This window comes from Bos javanicus, chromosome X (genome assembly GCF_032452875.1).
Source record: "Bos javanicus breed banteng chromosome X, ARS-OSU_banteng_1.0, whole genome shotgun sequence".
In the NCBI taxonomy this organism is placed as follows: domain Eukaryota; kingdom Metazoa; phylum Chordata; class Mammalia; order Artiodactyla; family Bovidae; genus Bos; species Bos javanicus.
The window spans coordinates 94,297,851-94,310,166 of NC_083897.1; the positions used below are offsets into that span (position 1 = coordinate 94,297,851).

At 39.0% G+C, this 12,316-nt stretch overlaps 1 protein-coding gene across 1 annotated transcript; it reads left to right on the plus strand.

Annotated features, from left to right (window-relative positions):
* Positions 1–4,549: 4,549 nt before the first annotated feature.
* Positions 4,550–12,196, plus strand: LOC133242633 (ras-related protein Rab-21-like). The gene is made up of 2 exons (XM_061408798.1): positions 4,550–4,578; positions 10,602–12,196. The coding sequence occupies exons 1-2, from the start codon at positions 4,550–4,552 to the stop codon at positions 11,497–11,499; spliced, it is 927 nt and encodes a 308-aa protein (XP_061264782.1). The 3' UTR covers positions 11,500–12,196.
* Positions 12,197–12,316: the final 120 nt, after the last annotated feature.

Below are 12,316 nucleotides of genomic sequence, written 5' to 3' on the forward strand. Positions count from 1 at the left end.
ACTGAGCAAAATCCAAGTACTATATTCAGGAGAGTCGACTAGAACAAATTGATTCAGAAAGGTTAAAAATACAAGAAGGGCAAAAGTATACCAGTCAAATGCAAATAAAGGAAGCAGGGGTTGCAATATTAATTATCAGACAATTTAGAAACTCAAAATGAAAGGCATTAATTGACTGTCAAGGTCATGAAAAGACAGGAACTGTCCACAGTTTGGAGGAGATATGATGACTAAATGCAATGTGGGATTTTGGTTTGGACCTTGGAACAGAAAAAGGACATGAGTGGACAAACTGGTGAAATCTGAATAAAGTCAGGAGTTTAGTTAATAGCAGTATACAAATGCCAATTTCTTAGTTTTGACAAATGTAGTCATATAAGATATTAACACGAGGGGCAACTAGATGAAGGGTTCTATAAAACTAAAATTATTCTAAAATAAAAAGCTTATTACAAAAACATTAATTGAGACAACAATAAAAATATAAAGTTATGACTATTTTTGTATCAAATAACACAGCAACTTTCACAAAGCTGAAATGTTAAGAAAGACAAGGAGAAATAGATAATAGATTGAAACACTCTAAAAATAGGAGAAATATAACTCACCCTTTCCATTCTAAGACAGATCAATGAAATAAAATAACATCAACAAAAGCCCAGTAAGAATATAGAAAACATAAACAAAATCAGTATTAGGCCAAGAAGAAAATCTCAGTAAATTCCAAAAGGTAGAACTAATATTGATAAAATTCTTTGGTCACAACTGGATAAAATAAGAAATCAATGTAAAATCTTCCATCTAAATATATAAAACTTCTCTGTCAAACAATTCTTGAGTCAAAGGGCAAACTCAAACCGAAACTGCTGAATTTCTGGACAATAATGATAATGAAAACATTACATATCAGAATCTACGGATGCAGATAAAGCAGCAGTCACAGAAAAGTACATTGCCTCAAGATATATGTATTAAAAACAGGGAAAAAATTAAATGAATAAGCACTCAACTCAGAAAGTCAGTGAAAGAGAAAGAAAATAAGGGGAACAGAAGGAAAGAATTAACAAATAAAAGTTCAAATAAAGGAGTTAGAAAACAGATAACAGTAGAACTCTCCTTCATGGATCACTGCCTTGTTGTGGCAAAGGGGCTTGTGTTAACACAATGAAGCTACGAGCCATGCTATGCATGGCCACCCAAGACAGATGAGTCATAGTGGAGAGTTATGACAAAACGTGGTCCACTGGAGGAGGGAATGGCAAACCACTCTGGTATTCTTGCCACTAGAATCCCATGAACAGTATGAAAAGGCAAAAAGATATGACACTGGAAGATGAGCTCCCCAGGTTGGCATGTGTCCGATATGCTACTGAGGATGAACAGAGGGCAATTACTAATAGCTCCAGAAAGAATGAAGTGGCACTCAGTTGTGGATGTGTCTGGTGGTGAAAGTAAAGTCTGATGCTGTAAAGAATAATACTGAATAGGAACCTGGAATGTTAGGTCCATGAATCAAGGTAAATTGGAAGTGGTCAGACAAAGACAAAGATGGCAAGAGTGAACACTGACATCTTAGGAATCAGTGAACTAAAGTGGATGGGAATGGGTGAATTTAATTCGGATGACCATTATATCTACTACTATGGGTAAGAATCCCTTAGAAGAAATGGAGTAGCCGTCATAGTCAACAAGAGTCCAAAATGCAGTACTTGGGGGCAATCTCAAAAATGACAGAATGATCTTGGTTTGTTTCCAAGGCAAACCATTAAGCATCACAGTAATCCAAGCCTATGCCCCAACCACTAAAGCCAAAAAGGCTGAAGTTGACCACTTTTATGAAGCCCTACAGCACCTACAACTAACACCAAAAAAGATGCCCTTTTCATCACAGGGGATTGGAATGCAAAAGGAGGAAGTCAAGAGATACCCAGAGTAACAGGCAAGTTTGGCCTTGGAGTACAAAATGAAGCAGGGCAAAGGCTAACAGAGTTTTGTCAAGAAAACACGCTGGTAATAGCAAACACCCTTTTCCAAAAACACAAGAGACATCCAACCAACTGTGGAAAATTCTTAGAGACGGGAGTACCAGACCACCTTACCTGTCCCTGAGAAACCTGTACGTGGGTCAAGAAGCAATATTTAGAACCTTATGTAAAACAATGGACTGGTTCAAAATTGGGAAAGGAGTATGACCAGGCTATATATTCTCATGCTATTTATTTAACTTCTGTGCAGAGTACATCGTGTGAAATACTGGGCTGGATGAATCACAAGCTGCAAGATAGCTGGGAAAAATGTCAACAACCTCAGATATTCAGATGATACCACTCTAATGCAGAGAGTGAAGAGGAACTAAAGAGCCTCATGATTGGGATGGAAGAGGGGAATGAAAAAAGCTGGATTAAAACTCAACACTCAAAAATCTGTTGGCATCTGGTGATGCCATCAGGTCCCATCACTTCTTGGCAAATAGAAGGGGAAAAAATGGAAGCAGTGACAGATTTTATTTTCTTGGGCTCCAAAATCACTGCAGACGGTGATTATAGCCATGAAATTAAAAGACACCTGTTCCTTGAAGGAAAGCTATGAGAAACTTAGATGGCATATTAAAAAGCAAAGACTTTGGGACTTCCCTGTTGGTCCCATGGCTAAGACTCCATGCTCCCAGTGCTGGGTTCGATCCCTGGTCAGGGAACTAGATCCCACATGCCATAAGTAAAGATCCTATGTGACACAACTAAGACCCGGTGCAGCCAAATAAATAAATAAATATATAAAGTAAAGACATCACTTTACCGACAAAGGTCCACATAGTCAAAGCTATGGTTTTTCCAGTAGTCATGTAGTCACGTATGGATGTGGGAGTTTGACCACTGAATGCTGAAGAATTGATGCTTTTGAATTTTGGTGCTGGAGAAGACTCTTGAGAGTTCTGTGGACTGCAAGGAGAACAAACCAGTCAATCCTAAAGGAAATCAATCCTGAATATTCATTGGAAGGACTGATGCTGAAGCTGAAACTCCAATACTTTGGCCACCTGATGCAAAGAACTGACTCACTGGAAAAGACCCTGATGCTGGGAAAGAATGAAGGCAAAAGGAGAAGAGGGCAGCACAGGATGAGATGATTAGATAGCATTACTGACTCAATAGACATGAATTTGAGCAAACTCCGGGACGTAATGAAAGACAGGGAAGCCTGGTGTGCTGCAGTCTATGGGGTTGCAAAGAGCTGAACATGACTTAGCAACTGAACAACAACAGTAGAAGTAATACATAAACAGATGAACTAATTCTGTGAAAAAGAAATATATAAGCCATAAATAATAATCAAGAAAAGAAGAAAGCACAAATACAAACCAGGAAATGAAAAGTTGGACATAACCACAGTACAAGGACATTTTACACATTTTTTAAAGGATTACTCATACAAGTCTATTCAAATCATTTTAAAGACTTTGAAGGAATGGAAAACATCCTAGGAAAACATAATTTACCAAAACTCTAAAAAAGCAAAGTTCATATAGACCAATTTCCATTGAAGAAACAGAAAAAGTTATGAAAAGCTACTTTGCTCCAAAAGCACTGGGCCATTATGATTTCACAGGGGAAGTCTACTAACACTGAAAAGCAGATGATTTGATGCTGTTCTTATTTTTCTGAGCCTAGACAAAAGTGGAACACTTTCAAATTCCTTTTATGAAGTGAGTATAATATTGATACCAAGATCTAACAAAGATTCCACAAGAAAAAGAAAATGATAAAGAGCAATTTTTACTTATGTATATTAATACAAAATCCTAAATAAAATATTAGCAAACAGAATCCATGATTATGTAGAGTTTATTCCAATCATATGTAGAGTTAATTCAATATCATTCAAATCATTAATATAATCTAACATTGTGAATCTAAGGAGAAAAATTATATCATCATTTTCAGAGATCCCAGAGAACCATGTGACACAATTCAATACCCATTCTTTATTAAAGGAATTCAGCAGAAGAGAAATATATGGTTTCTCCCTTAACATAATTATGTGTATGTATATGTATTTATATTTGTATGTGTATGTATATGTATTTATATATGTATTTATATACATCTCCCCAAATCCAGCACTTAACTGGGGAAACACTAGCAGTGTTTATATGCTAAAATCACAAGGGTATCTACTCTCTCCACTACAAATTAACATTATAGTTAAGGTAGCAGAAGCACTGTGAGTAGAAAAGAGAAAGAAATTACAATTGGAATGGAGGAAGTAAAGCTGTCATTACTTATAGATAAGACTGTATAGTCAGAAAACCCAAGTAAATCAATAGAAAACAATTACAAACAGAGAACTCAGCAAGGTAGCAGGATATAAAATTAATTATAGAAATCATTCAGTTTAGACGATGTACAGAAGAGAAGTCCATTTATCATAACAGCAAAAAGACAAAATATTGTCTTGGTCTGTTGGGGTTGCTATAACAAAACACCATAGACTCAGACTATAAGCCAACCAAAACTTATTATTCACAGTTCTGGAGGCTGGGAAGTCCAAGATGAAGGCCCTCATAGATTTTTATGTCTGGTGAGGGCCTGCTTCCTGGTACATAGACAGCCATCTTCTCACTGTGTCCTCACATGGCAAGAGTGGCAAGGGAGTTCTCTTGGGTCTCTTTTATAAGGGCACTAATCTCATTCATGAGAGCTCCAATCTCATGATCTAATCACCTGCTAAAGGTCCTACCTCCAAACAGTATCACCTTAGGTTTCAACATATAAATTCGGAGGATGGGGGCAAACACAAACATTCAGTCTACCTAGAAACAAACTTATCAAGAAATGTTTAAAAGCTTCAAGAGAAAACATTTATAACACTCTGAACAAACAGAACAGGCAGGGACAAATAGAAAGGCCCCCATTTTCTTAAGAAGACTAAAAATTATAAAGATATAAAGTTAATTTCTAAATTTAGTATAAGCTAACTAAAAATACCATTTTTTCTTTCTCTGAAACTAGACAAGCTGATTTAGAGTTCAAATGGAAAAATAACAAACAAGCACAACCAGGATATCTCTGAAAAGGAAGAATAATGATGGGGGACTATTGCCACAATAATTCTCTGTAAAAAACCAAAATGAATATTTAGATACCCAAACTTAGACATAGTTTATGGTCAAGCTGAGAGATTCTGTGCTCTGGATCAGGCTCTGTTGATGTCACTGCTAGTTCATGGGTTTGCACTAAGTTGGTGGCTTGGCTAGAGGTTGGTTGCTATAGGATGCCTTGGCTCAGAGGCCTAGGCTCATTTCTAAATGTCCCTCGCTGTAGTAGGCTAGCCTGGGTATGTTCTCGTAGCAGTGGTCGGGGGTCCAAGAGAGGAAGCAGCATATGCAACAGCTTTCTCAAATCTCTGCTTATATCAAGTTTACTACTATTCTGTTGGTTGAAGTAAACTGTAGCCAAACTCAGTCAGTATGGGAGGGTACTACCAAAGGGTATGGAGACACATGAAAAATTGGAGTCATTAATCCAATCTATCTCAGAAGTACAAATCAAAATCTAGAATCCATAAAATAAAACGTGGATGAATTTGTTTACATAAAAATAAAGTAAAATTTGCTTGGAAAAAATACAATGGAAAAATCAAAAGAACAACAAACAGGGAAAATAATATTGACAACTGATATCATTCACAAAAGTCTAAGCTCTTTAATTTAATAAGCTTGTAGAAATTGAGGAAAGGTGAATAACTCAACAGAAAAAAACCGAGCATATAAACAGACAACTCACAGAAAAAGACAAAAATGACCCTTAAACATATGAAAAGATGCTCAATGTCACTCATTATAAGAGAAATATAAATTAAAACTACAATGAGATAACATTTCTAACCTATCACATTTTCAAAAACTTGAAAATTTTTAATAATATACACTTCTGCGTGAGGTTGTGGTGAAACATAAACTCATATATGAATGGTAAGTGCAAAATGGTACACCTTTGGAGGGAAATTTTGGCAAAGTTACAAATGTGATTCTTACAGCTAATTCTATAGATGTATATCTGTATACATATAAAATGTCTATTCATCATGGCACCATTTGTAATACCAAAGGACTGAAAATACCCTGAACATCTATAAGTAGGGTACTGCAGTCATTAAATTAACTATTATCAATTCAGTTCAGTTCAGTCGTGTCCGACTCTTTGTGACCCCATGAATCGCAGCACGCCAGGCCTCCCTGTCCATCACCATCTCCCGGAGTTCACCCAAACTCACGTCCATCGAGTCGGTGATGCCATCCAGCCATCTCATCCTCTGTCGTCCCCTTCTCCTCCTGCCCCCAATCCCTCCCAGCATCAGTCTTTTCCAATGAGTCAACTCTTCGCATGAGGTGGCCAAAGTACTGGAGTTTCAGCTTCAGCATCATTCCTTCCAAAGAACACCCAGGGCTGATCTCCTTTAGAATGGACTGGTTGGATCTCCTTGCAGTCCAAGGGACTCTCAAGAGTCTTCTCCAACTCCACAGTTCAAAAGCATCAATTCTTCGGTGCTCAGCTTTCTTCACAGTCCAACTCTCGCATCCATACATGACCACAGGAAAAACCATAGCCTTGACTAGACAGACCTTTGTTGGCAAAGTAATGTCTCTGCTTTTGAATATGCTATCTAGGTTGGTCATAACTTTCCTTCCAAGGAGTAAGTGTCTTTTAATTTCATGGCTGCAGTCACCATCTGCAGTGATTTTGGAGCTCCCAAAAATAAAGTCAGCCACTGTTTCCACTGTTTCCCCATCTATTTCCCATGAAGTGATGGGACCAGATGCCATGAATGTTTTCTGGTCCCATCACTTTGTTTTCTGAAGTACTGGAGTACTTCAGCTCTGTTGAGCTTTAATCCAACTTTTTCACTCTTCTCTTTCACTCTCATCAAGAGGCTTTTTAGTTCCTCTTCACTTTCTGCCATAAGGGTGGTGTCATCTGCATATCTGAGGTTATTGATATTTCTCCTGGCAATCTTGATTCCAGCTTGTGCTTCATCTAGCCCAGCGTTTCTCATGATGTACTCTGCATAGAAGTTAAATAAGCAGGGTGACAATATACAGTCTTGATGTACTCCTTTTCCTATTTGGAACCAGTCTATTATACATCCACATAATGTAACAGTTTGAGGAAGTACTCTATCTTTGCATTTCCATATAGTGTCTATGTACTGGAAACTTTCTAATGCTCTGATATGTAAGGACCTGCAGGATGTATCAAGTGAAAAAAGCAATATATATAACTATATGTATATATATATATATATATACAGTATGTTAACTTTTGTGTAAGAAAGAGGGAGATGGAACAGGATATACATTTATACTTGTTTTTAAGTGCATAAAGAAACACCGGAAGAATTTAAGAACACTGGTAACTATGGGCAATGTGTATGGTAGCAACTGGGAAGAATGGAGAAAGGTTAAGTGACAATCCTCAAATTATAATTTTTATAAAAGTTTGCTTTCAAAATGCATGTGCATTATCTATTCAAAAAGAAATTAAAATATTCACAATAGTAACAAAAACCAGGTGATAAAGCTACTAGAAATTAAATTAGTAAAATACATAACAATTCTAAAGAAAAAAGTTTAAGCTCTTAATAAAGAGCCCAGCTAAAAGGTGAACTGAACAAATGAGAACATTCCATACTCTTGGATGGGATGAGTAAATATTTTGATGGTGTCAACTCCCCTAAATTAATCTATAAATTTAGTGCAATCCTAATAAAAATTACAGTTGATTTTTTGAAGAGCTCAATAAACTCTTTTTAAAATTTATGTGGATAGTTAAGACAACCCAAAAGAAGACTAAAGAGGAGGGACTTGCCCTATCAGATTTCAGATACATTATAAAATATTAAAAACAAGGTGGCATTAGTACAAGAACAGAAACCATCTATTTGTGTACATTTCATAATATATGAAAAAGGTGGTATGGCAAATCAGTGAAAAAGGAAGGACTGCTTAGTATTTGGTGGTGGGAAATGTTGCTATGTGGAAAAATTAAAATTGCATACCTACCTATCACCACATATGAGATGGATTCTAAATGGATTAAAACCATGAAAGGTAAAACTATAAAGTTAATAGAAAAAAAACAGCAGAATATCTTTGTAACTTAGGAGGAGGGAACTACTTTTTAAGTACCCCTCCAAACCCAAAACCATAAAGCAAAAGTGTGATGAATTTGATTACAGTAAAATTAACAGTTTCTGTTCAAAGATGGCTATTATGGGCAAAGTTAAAACAAGGAAAGAATATTAGTCCCCTGAACTGAAAGGGGACTAATAGCTAGACTATATATGGAACTCTAGCAGATCAATAGGAAAGAAAGGAACCCTAATAGAAAAATGGGCCAACAATACAAGCAGGCAATTTACAGAAGAGGTATTTAACATACATCTAAAGAAATGCTCAAAAACTAATTAGTGGGAATTCCCCAGTGGTATAGTGGTGAGGATTCTCTACTTTCACTGCTGAGGGTGCAGGTTCAATCCCTGGCCAGAAACTAAGATCCCACAAGGTGCTCAACAGTAGCCACCCCCAAATTAATTATTAATCAGAGAAATGTAAACTAAAACAAGGTAAGATATTACTTTACACCTATTAGACCAGCAAAAACTAGAAAGCTGGAAAATGTCAAGTGTCAGCGAGGATGGAGGGGTCCAGGAATCTTTGTACACTGAGGGTAAAACTGGACTGGTGCAGCCATCCCAGAGAACCATTTAGTAGTATTGGTATTCTTAGTTAAACTAAGTATATGCACACTATGATGCCATCATTCTGTGCCTGAGTATATATTTCAAAAGAAATTCTTATACAGGCCAATAAGGAGACATGTACAAGGATGTGCATCACAGTATTATTTGTGGTGTCATGGAGCTGGAAGCAATCTTGCTGTCCATCACTGGGGTAATATTCAAGAAAAATGTGGTGAAGGCACACTGTGGTTAGCATGGTGGTGTGGAGAAGGCAGTGGCACCCCACTCCAGTACTCTTGCCTGGAAAATCCCATGGATGGAGCGGCCTGGTAGGCTGCAGTCCATGGGGTCACGAAGAGTCGGACATGACTGAGCCACTTCACTTTCACTTTTCACTTTCATGCACTGGAGAAGGAAATGGCAACCCACTCCAGTGTTCTTGCCTGGAGAATCCCAGGGACGGGGGAGCCTGTTGGGCTGCGTCTGTGGGGTTGCAAAGAGTCGGACACGACTGAAGGTGACTTACCAGCAGTGGTTTAGTTTCAAAGTCAAGTCCAACTCTTTCAACCCCATGGACTGTAGTCTGCCAGGCTCCTCTGTTCATGAGATTCTCCAAGAAAGTATACTGGAGTGGGTTGCCATTTCCTTCTCCAGGGGATCTTCTCGATCCAGGGATTGAACGGGAGTCCCCTGAATTACAGGCAGATTCTTTACCAACTGAGCTATGAGGGAAGCATGCTGCTGCTGCTGCTAAGTCGATTCAGTCGTGTCGGACTCTGTGTGACCCCACAGACGGCAGCCCACCGGGCTCCCCCATCCCTGGGATTCTCCAGGCAAGAACACTGGAGTGGGTTGCCATTTCCTTCTCCAATGCATGAAAGTGAAAAGTGAAAGTGAAGTCACCCAGTCGTGTCCAACTCTTTGTGACCCCATGGATTGCAGTCCACCAGGCTCCTCCATCCATGGGATTTTCCAGGCAAGAGTACTGGAGTGGGGTGCCATTGCCTTCTCCTGAGGGAAGCATGAGCAGTTTCAGTTTCTAATTGTATTAGCATGAGCAGTGGTTAGCATGAACAGTTTCTAATTGCCTTAATGTACATACAGCAATATGGATACTTTCAAAACAAAAGGATGAATGGAAAAAAGTAAGAAACAGAATGAAATGCCATTTATATAAAACAAAAATACACAGACAGAAACCATTCTCCACAGTGGGACAACCTGATGTTATGTGCTCCTGAGAAGATACAATATAAAGTAAATGACACCCTGTATGTACTGTTGTTGGAGAAGGCAATGGCACCCCACTCTAGTACTCTTGCCTGGAAAATCCCATGGAAGGAGAAGCCTGGAAGGCTGCAGTCCATGGGGTCGCTGAGGGTCGGACACGACTTCACTTTCACTTTCATGCATTGGAGAAGGAAATGGCAACCCACTCCAGTGTTCTTGCCTTGAGAATCCCAGGGACGGGGGAGCCCCGTGGGCTGCTGTCTATGGGATCGCACAGAGTCAGACACGACTGAAGTGACTTAGCAGCAGCAGCAGCATGTACTGTTATTGCTGAAATTATTTAACCTGAATCTAATCATGTGGAAAGAGGTGAATCCAGATATTCTGTGGGACACTATAAGAAACTGGCCTGAACTTTTGAAAAGTTATCAGTGTAATATCACATGCACACAAAATATAGGGGTACTATTCCAGATTAAAAGAGGCTAAAGTGTTACAATAACGAAATGTAATGCACAAACCTTGATTAGATACTGGGATCAAAAAAATCAGAGATGGAGAAGCTCTATACAGTCAGCAAAAACAAGACCAGGAGCTGACTGTGGCTGAGATCAAGAACTCCTTATTGGTAGGAGGAAGGAGACGCCATTAGAGGGAGGCGGAGAGCGGGTGCTGCTCGCCTCTCCCCAGGTTCCTGACGTGGTGCCCGGGGCCCTGCACTCTCGGACTTTCCCCTCGGCGCTGTGGGGTCGGCGTGCGGGGCGGGGCGGGGGGGGGGGGCGGTGGCGCCGGTGCGGAGGGGCTGCGCGGGCCGCGGCTGTGGAGGTGCCGCGGCGGCTGTGGGGAGCTCGGCGCGGCGGGGACGCGACGGGATGGCTGCGGCCGGCGGCGGCGGGCCGAACCTACTCGTTCAAGGTGGTGTTGCTGGGGGAAGGCTGCGTGGGGAAGACGTCGCTGGTGCTGTGCTACTGCGAGAACAAGTTCAACGACAAGCACATCACCACCCTGCAGGCATCATTCTTAACAAAGAAGTTAAATATTGGTGGGAAGAGAGTAAATCTTGCTATATGGGATACAGCAGGTCAAGAGAGATTCCACGCATTGGGTCCCATTTACTACAGAGATTCAAATGGAGCTATTTTAGTTTATGATATAACAGATGAAGATTCTTTTCAGAAGGTTAAAAACTGGGTGAAAGAATTACGGAAAATGTTGGGAAACGAAATCTGTTTATGTATAGTAGGTAATAAAGTAGACTTGGAGAAAGAGAGACATGTTTCCATTCAAGAAGCAGAATCGTATGCAGAATCTGTGGGAGCAAAACATTATCACACTTCAGCCAAACAGAACAAAGGAATTGAGGAACTCTTTCTTGACCTTTGTAAAAGAATGATAGAAACTGCACAAGTGGATGAGAGGGCAAAAGGCAATGGCTCCAGTCAGCCAGGAGCTGCAAGGCGAGGTGTACAGATTATTGATGATGAACCTCAAGCCCAGAGCGTTGGCGGAGGGTGCTGTTCTTCTGGATAACTGTTCACCCTTAAGAAAGTAAAAAAAACAAACTGTGGATCATTGCCCTCAACATGAAGACTGCCATATTCCAAGTCACATTATTTTACCGATGGAGTTACGGAATTAACAGTATTTTAAATTACGTTTATAACTGCAGAGACCTTAAGTGCTAAACTTAGTGGAGTTTGTGACCAGAGAATTGGCATTTTCTACAAATGTTAACAAAGCAATTACCAATGGCCTTTTTACATATTTTTTTCTTTAATAAGAAATAATATGCATGTAGAAAAGACCTACTTAAAGGCTTCATTTATATTCTTTTAAATCAAATCTTTATTTAATAACATATATGTTGCTGGAATGGTATACATTTTTGCAGTCCTTTGTATTTTGTGGTAGTTGAATTGTATCCCTTCTAAACAGCAAAATGTCTTTTGTTTTCTTTTTTTAATTAGCAGATACCTGAAGTACTATTTTTGCAGGGTTTGCACAGGCCCCTAACTGTCTACTACACTTTGATATAATTTATATACATCCTGTATGCTGAGGTGGTAAAATACAATGTAAATTACATATTAAATATTTTATCTGCTTTTACAAGTGCAAGGTGCAAAAATACATACAATAGTCTCATTGATGACTGTAAAGTGAATTAACATTTGGTGATAATGCCTAAGCTTTTTGACTCTGATATAAAGATCATAGCTCCCCTTCACTTCTGTCTTAACTTAAAAGCGGTGTGTTTAAATTTTCTCGTATACTTTACTTGAATTATTGCTGTTGTCATGTTTTTTGCCTCTAAATCCATCTGATGATTAATTGAGCAACAGCATTT

What these genes read in the sequence shown, in the direction of transcription:
- LOC133242633 (XM_061408798.1), top strand. Translation starts at nt 4,550, where the DNA reads ATGAAGGCCCTCATAGATTTTTATGTCTG. An exon ending in CTCATAGATTTTTATGTCTG is followed by an intron (nt 4,579 to 10,601) that starts GTGAGGGCCTGC and finishes CCTTATTGGTAG; the next exon opens with GAGGAAGGAGACGCCATTAG.